This window comes from Misgurnus anguillicaudatus, unplaced genomic scaffold (genome assembly GCF_027580225.2).
Source record: "Misgurnus anguillicaudatus unplaced genomic scaffold, ASM2758022v2 HiC_scaffold_32, whole genome shotgun sequence".
NCBI lineage: Eukaryota > Metazoa > Chordata > Actinopteri > Cypriniformes > Cobitidae > Misgurnus > Misgurnus anguillicaudatus.
This window is the reverse complement of record NW_027395282.1, coordinates 133271-149543: the sequence shown is the minus strand read 5'-3', so window position 1 is coordinate 149543 and position 16273 is coordinate 133271. Positions and strand designations below refer to the sequence as shown.

The 16273-nt window shown below is 37.8% G+C and overlaps 2 protein-coding genes across 3 annotated transcripts; one reads left to right on the top strand and one right to left on the bottom strand.

Moving 5' to 3' along the window:
- Window positions 1-3234: 3234 nt before the first annotated feature.
- On the top strand, window positions 3235-6889 carry LOC129453957 (uncharacterized). The gene is made up of 2 exons (XM_055218372.2): window positions 3235-3410; window positions 5273-6889. The coding sequence occupies exon 2, from the start codon at window positions 5278-5280 to the stop codon at window positions 6499-6501; it is 1224 nt and encodes a 407-aa protein (XP_055074347.2). The 5' UTR covers window positions 3235-3410; window positions 5273-5277; the 3' UTR covers window positions 6502-6889.
- Window positions 6890-9433: 2544 nt separating this feature from the next.
- On the bottom strand, window positions 9434-14894 carry LOC129453955 (uncharacterized). Of its 2 annotated transcripts, XR_012368616.1 has the most exons (4): window positions 14659-14894; window positions 10506-12898; window positions 10242-10347; window positions 9434-10161 (listed from the first exon to the last, which is right to left on the bottom strand). XR_012368616.1 is itself a non-coding variant. In XM_073865652.1 (2 exons), the coding sequence occupies exon 2, from the start codon at window positions 12891-12893 to the stop codon at window positions 11565-11567; it is 1329 nt and encodes a 442-aa protein (XP_073721753.1). In that variant the 5' UTR covers window positions 12894-12898; window positions 14659-14894; the 3' UTR covers window positions 10357-11564. The 2 variants fall into 2 exon arrangements, 1 of the variants encoding a protein (XP_073721753.1); XM_073865652.1 differs by lacking the exons at window positions 9434-10161; window positions 10242-10347 and having other exon boundaries at window positions 10357-12898.
- Between the last annotated feature and the right edge of the window lie 1379 nt (window positions 14895-16273).

The window sequence follows — 16273 nt, the reverse complement described above, 5'->3', positions numbered from 1 at the left end:
TTTAGTATGTCAATTAGCCTTTGGCAGCAGTATTGGTTAACTTGAGCACACACTTTACCACTGTCTTGTTTGTTCTGTGTCTTGTTTTAATGTTTTTTCAAAGTTTTGCAAATTGTAGGTTGTGTATGATGGTCTTTGGTGTGGATTCTGTAAGCAATTCATCAAGTGATTTTTCTCCAAATTCAGCATCTACGTCAACATACTCATTGAAGTCCTAAATTTTAGTCTGCCCTGTCTTGAGACTGTCAAGTATGGACAAATCCCCCAAACACCCCAAAAACTGTACAGATGTCACTCAGCAAAATTGGATTGCAGCCAGTGTGGTGGCATTCTGCAGTAGCACAAATGCATGCATAAACAAGGTCCTTTAAACACTTCACCGTTGCAATTTATGTGCACAGCATTTTCACCATATGCACAGCACATATATGCACAACAGTTAATGTACATGGATTTCCTTCCATGCATACTTGGACATATTGCTGCAGGTACAAATGAATATTTGACTGACAGAAGGTTTGTTTGCTTGCATGAATGATTGGCCAGCTAAAATCTGATTAAACTTTTTGTGGTTAAAGAGTTTGTTCCCTGGAAAGGCAGGTCAACTAGTGTTGAATTGTTGATTGCTTTGGTCTGTAGACAGCACCTCTTTTACAGCAACTGTTGTTGCTGATGTGGTGGACTGAACAGGACAGCAAAGCCCATAATACATTACACTTTTACATCTGTGTTGTTTTGCTACGGTTCATGTCGCATCGAAAAAGAGTTTCATCTTCTTATGAAAGTCTTTTAATAGGTGTTTAACAGTGTACATGTGGGCTATAAATGAAGAAGCATGCCACAAACTGCAGGTACTGGTGCTTTAGTTGTGCAAATTGTTGGAGAAGGTCCAAAGTTTCTTGTATTTTCAGATAGTCTGGAAGTGAATGAATTTCCATTCGATTTTCTAGTTTTTTTTTTTTTTTTTTTTGCTTGACACTTTTTGTAAAACTGTTATACGGGGAACCTGATTTGAATATCCCAGAAAAGTTTTTCTTCACGTGCCGCAGCAAGTTTTTGGTGTGCACATGCATTGGCATCTGTTGGAGGTTTTATCTCTTCACATCATTTTTGTGGCTTCTCGAAGAAATTGTGCCAGAATGGTCTATCTGACCATTGGGATGAAACTGGCCCATTCAGCTGCTGTTGGCAGTACAACCTAAGAAACTTGGTGAGTTCTTGGTTGAGAGGTTTTGTTTGGCCATTGAACTGAGGGTGATATGCTGAGTTGAGTCTTACATTGACATTAGGGATACTGAAGTCGTCGGACCATACCTGTGAGGTGAATTGAGGGCCAAGATGCGAAACTATATCCTAAGGTAATTCATAGTAGTGAAATACATGATGGAGGAGCTGTTCCGCTATTTGTAGTGCTGAAGGGAGTTTTGGCAGAGGGATAAAGCGGCAGGCCTTCAAACAATCCACCACCGTCAGAATAGTCGTATTGCTCTGAGAAAGAGGTAAATCAGTGACGAAATCAATCGATATGTTTGACCATGGGCATGGAGGCATGGTCAGAAGATGTAGTTGACCTGTTGATAATTGATGAGAACTTAGATGTTGTGCATGTTTGGCAATAATTTACATATGGATAACAGCATACATCAGTGATTTTCACAATACAGTAATTTTCTGTTTGTGTGCTTTACTGTTGTTTTATGGTAAAATAACATATATTTTACAAAGCAATTACATTCACATTTCATGTGAAACCTATCAGAGGTCCTTGTATTTACATTAGCAGCATTTAATTGTTAATTTAAGCGTTTTATTTTACAGTATAGTACTGCTTTACCTGCTTTCCACAGAAGAGATGGAGATGATTTCTGTATGTCATTCATTTCTAGAAAAAAATGCCCACTCTTTTTAAAAAACAAACTGTCAAGGGATGTATTAAATCACAATTATGAGGCTTTCTAAAGCCCGGGATACACTGCACGATTATTGGCTGTCCCAGACGAAAGATTGCCATCGTGAAACTATCGTCGCGATTTCTGTGATCGTGGCTCTTCATCGGTGGTCCTATGTCGTACAGTGAGAGAGGTTCAAAGACGGCCGTTTTCCCGGTCTTGCGTCCAAAGATAGCCTATGATAGTTTTCTGACAGTGTCAGAAATTCGGCATGATCACCGCACAGTGTGTTTGCTGCTATGACCTGCGCGCCGGTATTTGTTTACCACGAGTGCATGCGGGTGACGTTGCGCAACGTGTGACGCTGCCGCCGAAGCTTCCGTGTCAGCATCATACAGTCTACATGCCTCTCGTACCCGAGTTTAAACGATACATGTCGCACAGTGTGATAAGGTAATGATCTTATAGGAGGACAAAAATCGTGCCGTGTATTCCGGGCTTTACACTCACCTAAAGGATTATTTGGAACACCTGTTCAATTGATCATTAATGCAATTATCTTATCAACCAATCACATGGCAGTTGCTTCAATGCATTTAGGGGTGTGGTCCTGGTCAAGACAATCTCCTGAACTCCAAACTGAATGTTAGAATGGGAAAGAAAGGTGATTTAAGCAATTTTGAGCGTGGCACACAACAAAATCACCAGTTTTAAATCTACACTGCTGGAGTTTATATGGGTAACACCAGACCTGGTGACATAAGATATGAAGAATATCTGTTCAATCTGCCTAAACAATGCAACTAAAGGACAGGATGTATTAAAAGTTTTTATGGATTTTGTTGCTGATAAAAACGGAACTGGACAAACTTATTTCTGTGTGCACTGACAGAGCTCCAAGTATGGGGAAACACAAAGGTTTTGTTCCCAAAAACCATTAGCTTTTACCATTAAAACCACCACAAAATTTCTTTATTTTATTGGAAACCATTAAAATTTCTCAAAAGTCAAGGTGGAATAAAAATGCAGTTTTCATCAGTCCACTGGAAAAAAATCAGTATGACAGTAAAATCTGACGTTTCATCGTTTTCTGCTAACTTTTTTTAGTGTAATAGTAAACAAAACTGACGTGGTTTCTAGAGGTTTTGTAAAAAAATTAAGACAAAGTCTGTAAAATAAACTGTTTAAAGGATTTGATGATCACTTGTGTACGTTAATATGTGTTGTCAATATCAACATTCGTGTTGGATTTCAGATTTAATGTACCTTCATTTTTTAGTTGATAATCCCATATAGCGATAGCAAGAAGCAACTGGACTTTGACCCCAAAATGGCGGAGTCATGAGGCTGCTGCTGGTGTTGAGTTTCGCCTCTTGTGTTCTTCGCTCTCTTTGCTCCAGGTGGCGCTGTGACGCTTTGACGCTCCAGCAGTAAATACTCAGAAGAAGATTCACTTCGGCTCTTTTAAACTGAAACAGCAGCATAGGTGAGCAGAAGAAAATAAATCTATAACACGCATCGGTAACTAAACTTTCTCTCTTTATCATCATTTAAACAAGTGTCAGTGTTTTAATGCACTTGAAGCGTGCGCGAGTATTTTAAATGACAACATTATCATGATGATGTCACTGTTATATTTCTTTACTGTATGTGTGATCCTGACTGAAATACTGTCTGCTCAGATCAGATATAAAGCTCAAGACAAACATGAATGTATTTACTGTTGATCACTCGATCTTATAGAAGAAGAGGAAATTAATTCAGTCTTTACTTTAAATTGAGGATGTTAACAACACACCACAGCAGATTATCATCATCCTCATCATCATCTGCTTTATTATTTACATTTCACTCGTTTACACTTCAGATCACTTTTATTGCTGCACTCGCTTTCTGATGAACACTTATTTTTAAAGCTTCACTCTTAATATTGTGCACAATGTTTTACTCTTTTTACCTCAAGTTTACAACATTTAACAGTTTATTTGTGAATGCTGTTCTACTTTCCTTGCTAGTTAAAATATAATCGGATCAGGATTTTTGAAGTCGATACCGAGTACTGATTTCTTGTCATCATGTTTGGTCGATACCAATGCCTGATACTGATTCTGATGATGACTGTAACTGTTAACTTTTTTTGGATCAAGTAATAACACAGATGTTGCCTTTGTTATATTATTAAATCAGGTATATCATTGTTTTAATAGAGAATCAAATACATAAGCTTAACAAATATTCATTCTTCAAAGAGCAATTTATTATGCCTTTATAAAGGCTTATGTATGTTAAAAGTACTAAAATTAAAACACTTCACAGTCTTCGCTGTATGCATTAAATATAGACTGATTCATATAAAGTACAACAGTTCTTCAGTCATGAGCAGAGAGGGATTTTCTCTTAAATATGATTGACACATGAATTGGGTTACTGTATCTTTAAAGAGCCCCTTTCATGGATTTCAACTATTTTTACTTTAGTTACAGTATAATGTAGCAGTTTGAGCATAAAAGGGTTGGCAGAGTTACAAAGCTCAATTTAAAGGAAGATATTTCCTTTAACAGAAGGCATTTTTAATGTACTACAGATAATGCCTGAGATGTAGTTCTAGTTATTTTTCCTGTGACCTGATGACGTGGACATGTTCATTTGAATAACATCTGTTACACAACTTTATCTCTGCGTGCTATAAAGAATAATTTAAATTAAGACTAACGATGTTAGCAGCTGCTGTCCATGGTGCTGAATTGGTTGATCGCCATCTTTCTAGATCCATATTTCATTAAGGCATGTTTATACATATATTCATAATTATTTATAGATATTTGTCTATCTTTAATAATAGGAAGTAAAAAATATAATTTTGTATTCATTGCGCCTTCAATTGCCAAAAAATGTATTTGGCTACTTTCATAATAAACTTTGTACATTGTACAACAAAAGTAGGCTTGAAACTATTCTCACGTTGTGTTAAATCCCAATCTCATCACTTGCATAAATGTAGTGTGTTTACACGATTGTTTGGTGTCTGGAGATTGACTGGGATGGCCATTTAAACATGGACTATTATAGCAATTTAATGCAACACTTTGTAGTTTACCTTAAAATAATGTCTCTAAAATTTTTTCTGTGGTAGAACACCCCTTAACTGGATAAATTCTACTGTAATTGTAAAACAATTAAATTAAATCCCAAATTTCCAAAAAAATACTACTATTGGGCAGAAGATAAACAATGAATCAAAAAGGTCCCAAAACAGAGCCGTGAGGTATTCTTTAAAGCCGTTTTGTCACAAGTCAAGGCTCTGAAAAGTGCTGTATAAAGTGCTATAATAAAACTGAAGTTAATTCGTTTTCAAATACATGACAATGTAATGTTTATTTTAGATACGATGGAAGTAAAAGAGGAATCTCTGGGCCTGAATGAAGTAGAGGAGAGACAAGAAGAACCTCATGATGTTATCACAGAAGAAAAATCTCTTGATTGTGTAGAAATGTCAACAAAAAAAAGAGAAATCAAACCTTCAGTCGGTTCCCATCAGTGTGGACATTTTTTTACGAGAAGTAAAGAGAAGCCTTTCACATGCCCTCGTTGTGGAAGAAGTTTTGCACATAAATCAAACCTTAGGTCGCACACAAGGATTCACACCAAAGAAAAGTCGTACACCTGCACGCAGTGTGAAAAGAGTTTCACACAGAAAAGACTGCTTCTGAGTCACATAAGAAATCACACTGGTGAGAGACCTTTCACGTGCCCTCAGTGTGGAAAGAGTTTTGCACGTAAAGAAAGCCTGAAGTGTCATGTAAGGATTCACACTGAAGAGAAACCTTACACCTGCCCTCAATGTGGAAAGAGTTTCACACAGAAAAGACTGCTTGAGAGTCACATCAGAATTCACACAGGTGAAAGACCTTACACGTGCTCTCACTGTGAAAAGTGTTTCACAAGAGCAGCAAATCTCGAAATTCACCAGCGCACTCATACTGATGAAAAGCCTCAGAAAACTCATGTGTGCTCCGAGTGTGGAGAATCATTTTTGAAAACAACAGCTTTGAGAGAGCACCAAAGAATCCACACTGAAGGAAAACCATACACTTGTTCATATTGTGGAAAGGGATTCACTGTTTTATGTAACTGGAAAAGTCATGAGAGAATCCATACTGGAGAAAAACCATTTGTGTGTTCACATTGCGGAAAGAAGTTCTCTTATTTATGCAACTTGAAAGGTCATGAGAGAATCCATACTGGAGAGAAACCATACACATGTTCATATTGTGGAAAGAGATTCACTCATGCATCTCAGTGGATAAGACATCAAACAATCCATACTGGAGAAAAACCATACACATGTTCACATTGTGGAAAGAGATTCTCTTATTCATGCGACTTTAAAAGACACGAGAGAGTCCATACTGGAGAAAAACCATACACGTGTTCATATTGTCCAAAGACTTTCCCTGATTTACGCTACTGTAAGAGACATGAAAGAAGTCATACTGGAGAGAAGCCACATCAATGTCCACTATGTGGAAAGAGTTTCACTTCATCAAGCGGTGTAATAAGACATAAAAAATCATGTTGTGGAAAGCAGTCACAAACCACCTCAGATTCATAAAGCAGTGCTCCAGAAATAGTCATTCTCAGTCAGCTTAGCACTGGTGCAGCTACAAAAATGCCCATAAATAAAATTCACACCTATAGTTTCCGAGCAGTCATTAAGCCTGTTAAGCAGCCACTTCGGCCCCCGAGGAACCTAGAATAATCATATTTAATCTATTGTTTATAGCGGATTTCCTTTTGTGTTTTTCGCTTCATAATACTCTGATATTCTGAATATTCTAAACCTCGAGGACAAATACACACACGCATTCTGTAGATTGCCATGTGAAACAAAACAATACCCAATCGGAAAGCCAGCTGATGAAAGACAAACCATTTTTGGATCATTTCTTGAAGTATTTCCAAACCATTTCGGTCATTTATGAACTACCCAAACCTCTTAAAAATTAAAGGGATAGTTTGGCCAAAAATTATATTAAACCCATGATTTACTCTCACCGAAGCCGTCCGAGATGCATATGTCCATCATTTTTCAGACAATGACATTTTCAGTTTTTTTAGAAAATGTTTTAGATCTTTCAGTTAATCAAATGTAAAGTTATGGGGTCCACGACCTTCAAGTCGAAAAAATGTGCATCCATCCTTCACAGAATAAATCCAAACGGCTCCAGGATGATAAATAAAGGCCTTCTGAGGGTAATCCACGCGGTGCTGTTGTAGAAATATCCACATTTAAAACTTTATAAACCAAAATATCTCGCATCTGGTAATGCCGCCATCTTAGTTGCGTCCGCATTCAAGATCAGAGCTTTACACAGCGTACGGAGGTTACTCTGCTGCTGCTCTGTGCCCCCGCCCTCAGAATTTGTCATACGTCACTAAGAAAAGTGCGTACACTACGCTAATACTCTCTCCTGAATACAGAGGAGTCTAAGATGGCAGCCCTACCGGAATGTAGTTATTTTCGTTAATAAAGTTTTAAATAATAATTTCCGTTACCGCCTATATTTTATATTTCAGCTTGCATTAAAGGTACAATTTGTAGAATCTAGTAAATGTAGGAGCCATTTGTTTCTGTTTATTTAATCTAATGTTAGTATTATATTTAACTTTCATTAAATTGTATATCTTTATTTCAATGTATTTATATTTAACTTAATTATTTGTGTTGATTTGAGTTTGTGCTCAAGCTGTAGGTAAAACGTTACCAAGTCAGCTCTAAAGTTAACTCTTTTAACTTGCTAAATAATACAATATGTAATGAGAAAATGATTAAAATTTGTAAAAAATGTTGTCTTGAAGATTGAAATATTAAAAAGTAAAACTTCCTTCTAGAAAAAGCAAGCATCGCTCGGTCTCATCAGTCTATGTAGTCTTTCTGCCTGAAAATTTTTAAGTATTACAATCATGGTTATTTCAAATCATTGCAATACTTTGTTCATTTAGATATTTTATATTATTACATAGATCAGAAAATGTATACTAAATGACTAGGCTATACTGTGCAAAATGTACATTATTTTAATTAAGGACTCCCAAAAATGTTTGAAACATGTAGGGTGCAATTTGTGGATTAATTTGTTTTTAATTTGATTGGTGATCCCTTGTTTAAGTAGGCTAATAAAGCCTAATAACTTCCAAAAGATATCGTCACTGACCCCCCCCCCCAAAAAAAACCAGAAACACCTACAATTACAACTGCAAGTTCATGCATGTAATGTTTTATCCAGAATGTAATCAATATTTAGATTTTTTTGGCACCCTCAGATTCTACATTTTCAAATAGTTTTTCAAATGTATCTGTATATGGCAAATATTGCGATCCCTATGACTGGTTTTGTTGTCTAGGGTCACATATAAGGATAGAATATTTTTTATAAAAATCTAAGACTTCGTTCACACTGCAGGCTGAAACGACCAATTCCGATTTTTTTGCCCCTATGCGACCTGTATCTGATGTTTTCATGACAGTTTGAACGACACAGATCTGATATTTTCAAATGTGACCCAGGCCACTTAAGTATGTGGTCCTGAATCAGGTACGTATCCGATCTTTTGAAATGTGACCTCCGTCTGAACGGCCAGGCCACATGTATCCGACCCGTACGTCATTGATGCGCTACAACCCTCATAATTCTACGTTGAAGTAGGCGGGAAGGAGAAGAAACAACAACCATGGAGGACGATGCTGCTGAGTCCAGTCAATGGAAGGGAAGCAAGGTCACAGATTTGATTAATATTTGGGGTGACAGTTCTATTCAGGCCAAACTCGAGGGCTCTTATCGGAACCGGGTGGTATACGAAAATATTTCCCACGAAATGGCCGAGCGTGGTTACAGACGATCCTGGCTTCAATGCCAGCGAAAAATTAAAAGCCTCCAAGCCAAATACAAGGAGGTTAAAGACTGGAACAAACGAAGTGGCCGTCAACGTATCACCTGTCCATTTTACGAAGAGTTGGACCGCATTTTGGGGGATAAGCCTGTTGAACAGCTGCTTTGTCCAAGAGGAGCCCGAGGAGGAGAGCCCAGGTCCCGCAGCTGGCCAGCGTAGCTAGTGGCTCTTTTGGTGATACAGGTGGGTTATTTGCACATGGCTACTGTGACTTAACTTTATAACATTGAAATACGATGTGTGGCAGTTTGTTAAATGCATACACAGGTGATGGGACCCTTCTAGCTCTTTCGCCTTCTGCCTCTACCTGTAGTGAAAGTTCTGCAGCAAGTGAAGATACATCTGTGAACAGCCATGCATCTTCCACACCCACTGCTTGTATGTTTTTGGCTGTATTTTAATCGTTTTCCAACTCAAGAAAACAGGTACATATTACAGTAAAATGCAAAAAGAAATGTTATTTTTTTCTTTTATACCTATGTGATTGTACTGTGAAATCATTTTCTTGAACTGTGATTTGTTGGATAATTTGACTTAAATGTTTAAATAAAGTCATACATTTCCTGTTGTTATTTCATTTTATTTGTGTCAATTGTGCGTTGAAATAAGCTCCAGCATCCCATGCAATTCTAGAGTAGGCCTAAATAAAATTTATTTTCATTTAATTCATTTTTTTATACATCTCATAGAATGGCTTTTAAAAGCATGAAGTTCAACTTTAATTTATTTTAAGTCAAGTAACATCATCAAACAAATGATGCAAGATTTTTAAAACAAATGTCAATATATTGAGCTATTAAAATATTGAAGACCTTGTAATGACACAGAAACTAACTAACAAATATATGTACCGATAAACATTGAGGTCAAAAAGAGCAAATGTTGAACGATATTGTAATTATTGTGACAGCCCAGTTTGTGGCTCAACGTTGGCTAAGAAAAAGCTGAGTCAGTGCTTCTCTGACTTTTGATGGCTGCACATCTACAAATCCATCTCCTTCAGCCCATCTCTCAACATAAGGAACAGTTCCACCAGCCTCTTCATAATTCTCTTCATGCACGTTGTGGAGTGTGCAACATGCAGTGATTATGGTGGGGACCAGGGAAACCGTTTAGCAAGGCACCTCCACCGGCCCTTCAGTCGGCCGAAAGCGCACTACACAGTCATCCTGGCTCTGCTGTGGCGCTCATTGAAGTACTTCTGCTCAGCTGTCAGGGTCCCTGTGTCACAGTATCCTTTTAACAGCCAGCTTCGAAGGGGATAAGCCGGGTCACCAAGCAGCATGATTGGCACTTGAACGCCCATTATCTCCTCAGTGTCCTTAAGATTTAAAAGCACAAAAAAGCAAAATAATTAAAGACATTGTATACGTTATAAATCACTATTACTAGATTACTCACTGGTGGAAAAAGCTCCCCTCTCTCTGTGAGTGAGTACACATGGGAATTCCAGAGTACCCTCGCATCATGAACACTCCCTGGCCATACAGCATAGATGTTGGTGAATCTGTTGGAAGACAGTGTTAAATTACTGAACAGTGTACAGTGTCCTATGTACAGTATTTTCAAGGATAATCTTCTTGCAGATGTATGGCTCTACCAAAAGAAATTGAGGCAAGTACAGTACTTTTAAACTATTATAAAAACAATATCTATATTTCTTACCAAAACCGATGATCCACGACACCCTGGAGCAGAACTGAGTGCCACCCTTTGGTTGAAATACTCTGCGTGGTTATCCTCTGGAGCAATGATGGGGATTATGACTCCCATCAATAGCTCCTCAACACTGAGGGAAACCCCATCTCTGCTGGAAGCCTTCAATGACCTCTTGCAGATCATCCTCTTTGGGCAGTTTTATGTACTGGGGCATGAGGACACGGCGAACTGCTTCGCAGAACTCGTGTACAATGGAGCAGACTGTAGACTTGGCTATGCCGAACAGTTAGCTATCGTACGATAGCACGCACCTTTTGCTAGCCAATACACTCCAACTTCAACACGTTTCTGCACTGTTATGGGCCGCCGCAGACATGTCTCTTCCCGTGACAGAGTTAATCGAAGGCGCTCACAAACATAATCAAAGGTGAATCTGGTCATTCAAAAGTTACTGATGAATTCTGTATTAGTGAAGCCACTCACATCAGTATCCCACCACTCCTGGCTGTGACTCCGCACCCACACGTTTCTCTGTACCGACGTTGCTAACACTGCTCCACAAAACGCCATGGCCAAAAACCTTGCTCTCCTCCTTCTTTTTAATTTTCTTCTTAAAGCGAGAAGATTGAAACTGTGCTGACTTTTTCTTGGGAAAATAACTTTGCAAAAAGAGCACCGCTGTTCACAACACTGTTGTTGACATACATTTTTAACGTTAACTACTTCCGCAAACAACGAATGACGTCGTTGACCGTTGAGTACTCTTCTGCGCATGCGGGTCACTTCTGGGTCATTTCACGTTCACACAGGAGATCACAAAACGTCGCATTTAATTGGAAATGTGAACGGCCTTGCAAAAAAACGGAATTGAGCATTAATTTTTGCAGTATGAACGAAGTCATCAGTTGAAGAAAGGAAACCACACACGATACAGATGAGATTAAATAAGGATGAATTTGAATTTTGGGGGCAAATTTCTAGCAGTTTTGCAGTGCTTGGGGTCTTCTTAGAAACAATGCTGACAAAAATGTTTTTTTACTCTCATCACAGTTGAATGATTTCTTCTTAATGAGTGCGCTGGTGAACTTTCAGATTTGATGAATAACTGAATTTCTTTCCACACTGAGGACAGGTGTAAGGTTTCTCTCCAGTGTGAATCCTCATATGAGCTTTAAGGGTTGATTTGTATTTGAAAGGCTTCCCACACCGAACACAGCTGAATGGTTTTTCTTCAGAATGAGATTGCTGGTGAATTTTGAGTTTTGATGCATTTGTAAAACTTTTTCCACAGCGAGTACACGTGAAAGTGTTCTCTCCTGTATGAAGTCTCATGTGTTCTTTCAGAAGTATTTTTCGTGAGAAGCCCTTTCCACACTGCAGGCAAGTAAAAGGCGACTCACCAGTATGTTGTGCTGTGTGACTCTTGAGTTGTCTTTTGTCCATAAAACTCTTTCCACATTGAGTGCAGGTGTAAGGTTTCTCTCCGGTGTGAATCCTTTCATGATGCTTAAAAGTTGTGTGACGTGCAAAACTCTTTCCACAGTAAGTGCAAATGAAAGGTCTCTGACCAGTGTGAATTAATATGTGATTCTTAAGATGCTCTTTCAAAGTAAAACTCTTTTGACACTGAGGACAGGTGTAAGGTCTCTCTCCGGTGTGAATCCGTTTATGATCCTTAAAGGTTGTGTGACGTGCAAAACTCTTTCCACAGTAAGTGCAAATGAAAGGTCTCTGACCAGTGTGAATTAATATGTGATTCTTAAGATGCTCTTTCATCGTAAAACTCTTTTGACACTGAGGACAGGTGTAAGGTCTCTCTCTGGTGTGAATCCTCACGTGAGCCGTGAGGTTTGTTTTGCGTGTAAAACTTTTTCCACAATCAGAGCATTTGTGTGGCTTCACTCCCGTGTGAACTCTTATATGAGCGCCAAGGTTTGCTACGTGTGAAAAACCCTGTCCACATTTAGGGCATTCGTACGGTTTCTCACCGGTGTGAGTATTAATATGATATTTAAGGTTTCGTTTAATTTTGTAACTCTTTCCACACTGATGGCAGCTGAAAGGTTTCTCTTCAGTGTGAACGCTTACATGGTCTGCAAATCTTTCTTCATTTACAAAACATTTCTCAAGCGCATGACTCTGAGACGTCTCCTCTTCATTTACAAAATTCTCCTCAATCCCATGAATCTGAGGCGTCTCCTCATTGTGGGTTGTTATATGTACCTTAAGTTTACTTAAACTTGTGAAACTCTTTTCACATTGATGGCAGCTGAATGTTTTCTCAGCGGTGTGAATCCTTTCATGTAACTTAAGATGTCCTTTTCGAATGAAATCATCTCCACACTGAATGCATTTGTGCGGCCTCTCACCAGTCAGTTTCTCTTTTACTTCCATCGTATCTAAAATAAACAATCAATTATCAAAAACTTTTAGCATTGTTGCAATGCAGCTTTATAAAAAATACATTAGAATACTGATGTCTCAAATACAGTTTGAGCTCCCGATTAGAGTCATTTATTTGTGGATCGGCCGATACCTGCAAGACAGTCTGTCATCAATAAAGTTTACAAGCTTTAGGATGGGAGTTTTCTTTACCCCATGAGGCGGCAGCAACAGCTTCACTTAATACTGCCCTTAAAACTAAACACTTCATACTAGTGATAGACCGATATATCGGCCGGTCGATATCGGGCCAATTTTTGTGAGTTTTATGTGTATCGGCATCGGCCAATACGTGGCTGCTGTGTTCGCCGATAGTTTATTACCGGCATTATTTACAGACAGAGTGCTGGAAGCCGCAAGCGATTGCAGGTCATGTGACTAAAACAACCAATCTTTTCATGACAACATCAAAAGCTCGGCCTAACAGCTGATCATAGCTGGACAAAGTGGACTTTTATTTCTCACCTCTATATATATTTGTAGTAGTAAAGTGCTAGAAATTAATATCCTTTGCTGATAGTTTCTCGTCATTGTGGAGAGTGCAGTTCATGGTTCCATAGCACCCTCACCTGTTTTTACTATTTGTTAAATATAGTTTTTTGAAGTTCAATAAATGTTACTTTTTAAAATTGAGACTTGTTACATTTGGCATCATCGTGTCATTTTTATGATGTAAATTGAGTGAGCAAAAGCAGTATCGGCTCCACATATCGGCAGCCTGTATAGGTCACCGGCTAAGGCTGATGAAACAAAAATTGGTATCTGCATTGGCACAAAAAAATCCATATCGGGCGATCCCTACCCCATACAGCGAGTTCACTTTAGTTATCTATCGTGGGGCAGCGTAGACCCTCAGTGGATTACTGAGCGCATGGTAGACGTGTCATGCAAATTAGCGGTAAAAACATGGGTCATAAATTCAGTTTTTTTTGTATGTCTGTGATTTACTAGTCTATCAAAATTAAATATCAACTAGACAAAAATTCAAGGTCGCACATGCGCGAGTACAAATGCTCATGCAGTCTCATCTGGAGCCCTGCTGAAATTAATAACTAGCAATTTTAATTAATAATTAGCAACTTTTTTGCTTAAATAAATAGCTTTTCTTTGTAAACTTACACATTTAAAAAAATGAACAGCCCATCACTGATATAAAAGCATTTGGGTTAGCTAAGGCATTTATTTTACCTGTATCTGCCCTCCTATCCTAATCTCTTTCAGACTAGTGGTGCTTTTCCATTGCATAGTAGTACCCCACGGTTTGGGTTGCCTTACTTTCCCACTGGGTGGGTGCAGTACGTAGTACCCGATACTTTTTTTAGCACCACCTCGGTTGGGGCTAAAAATACTGTAGACCACTGATTGTATCATGTGAGCAAATCTAAACGTGTAAAGCTGTAATTCACACATTTATTTCCTTTTCACAATTGATTAAAATCACGACAGGCGCAATTGGTCAGGTGGGGCAATTCCCTAACGGTTACCACAAAAGAACCATGGTTTTGACAAAACCATAGCTACACCATGATTACTGTAACTTCTGTAAGTTAGTAAAACCATGGTTTTGCTGATAGTAATCAATACACCAAAAAAAACGTGGTTACTACACTTTACCACAAAAAAACTATGGTTAATTTTCGTAAGGGATTTTGTTCATCCTTCAATCCCTGCTTACAACTAACTTTGAAAACTGCTCATATTCTTGCACGTGACTAACCTTTAAATATCTGATGAGGTTGTGAAATGTTTCAAGGGTGATTCTCTCCTCTCCTCCGTTTGCTTACGAATCTTCTTCTTCTTTTTCGTTTTATGGCAGATTGTAACCATGACTTATCAGGTGCATACCGCCACCTGCTGTATCGGAGTATGCAGCATGGAAATGATCTACTTTACATTAATATATAATAATACAAATTAAATTTAGGAAAAATAATAATAATAATTAATAACCACGACAGCATCCTGAGTATCTTTAATCCCTTCTCCTGTTATACGAATCTTCTTCTTTTTCTTCCTTCTTTTTATTGACGGCTCGCATCACGTACACGTGTCATTACCGCCATCTACTGGACATGAAGCAGACACTTCACCTCAAGCCTACAGGGAAAACTTGAAATAACAATGAATGAAACAAGATTTTTTAGTTAATATGGAAGTGTTTAATTTAAAATTTAAGTCCAGAATTTTGACTATAATAATTACTCCTCATGAATCCACTCACAGGGGAGAAGATGGGATTTTTTAACTGGGAGTTGTCAGCATGATTTCAACTTAAAATGAATAAACAGCAATAAACAAAAGTACACCAGCAATGTGAAGTGTTATTTTTTCTAGTATGCCAATCACCCAACAAAACTTCATGCCTTTAACAAATTATACATTTTTTTGTATTTAAACATTTGCTTATCTTAGCTTACAAATTCTATCATTTTGAAATAAAAAACAGAGAACCTATCTGCATAAAATAAAAGTAATAATAAAATAAAATTCAACACCAACTTCAACAACATAATTTATATAAATAAAAATAAGTATACAGAGTATTAGAAATTACTATAGTGCAGCCAAACAAATTTACTTAATAAAGCTTAAAACTTCAAAGCTTTAAAAACATCTCTTCTTCTTTTATAACCTATCCACCTAAGCTTGGTAATACCATCCTCTGCTATTTTGCTTTGCGAAATGAAATTAAAAGACATAGTCAGGCTATATCCACCTTATTTTTGAAATAAATGTGGGGACCGCCATCTTTGAGCTCATTTGTGCAAAACTTCTGGCAACGAGCCACTACTAATGTTAGTCATATTGTAAGGGACACATGTGTGTGCTGTTTTAACTAGCTTTTTAATGTTTATTATGAAATCCAGAAAGGCCGGCATAGTTTGTATAGTTGTCATAATAACAGGTAGAAACGCAGTAAATCTCTACAAAACATTTGTTTTGATCACGCACAAGAGCCTATTGTGTATGTAGCTCACGTGCACCCATTATCTGTATCCACACATCCATCCAGTAAAACCTTTCATAGACTGCCAGTAAACAATAAATACAATAAGGGGCCATTCACATGTCGTGCCTAAAAATGAATGTGTGGAAAATGTTAAGCGCATAGGTTCTTTTCACATGACCTGCAGTGCACAAAACACCCTGAAAGATCTACAGTGTTGTGAAAAAGTGTTGCCCCCTTCTAGATTTCATGTTTTGCATGTTTGTCACACTTTAATGTTTCAGATCATGAAACAAATTTAAATAATGATCAAAGATAACACAAGTAAACACAATATGCAGTTTTTAAATGAAAGTTTTTATCATGAAGGGAAAATAGAATCTAA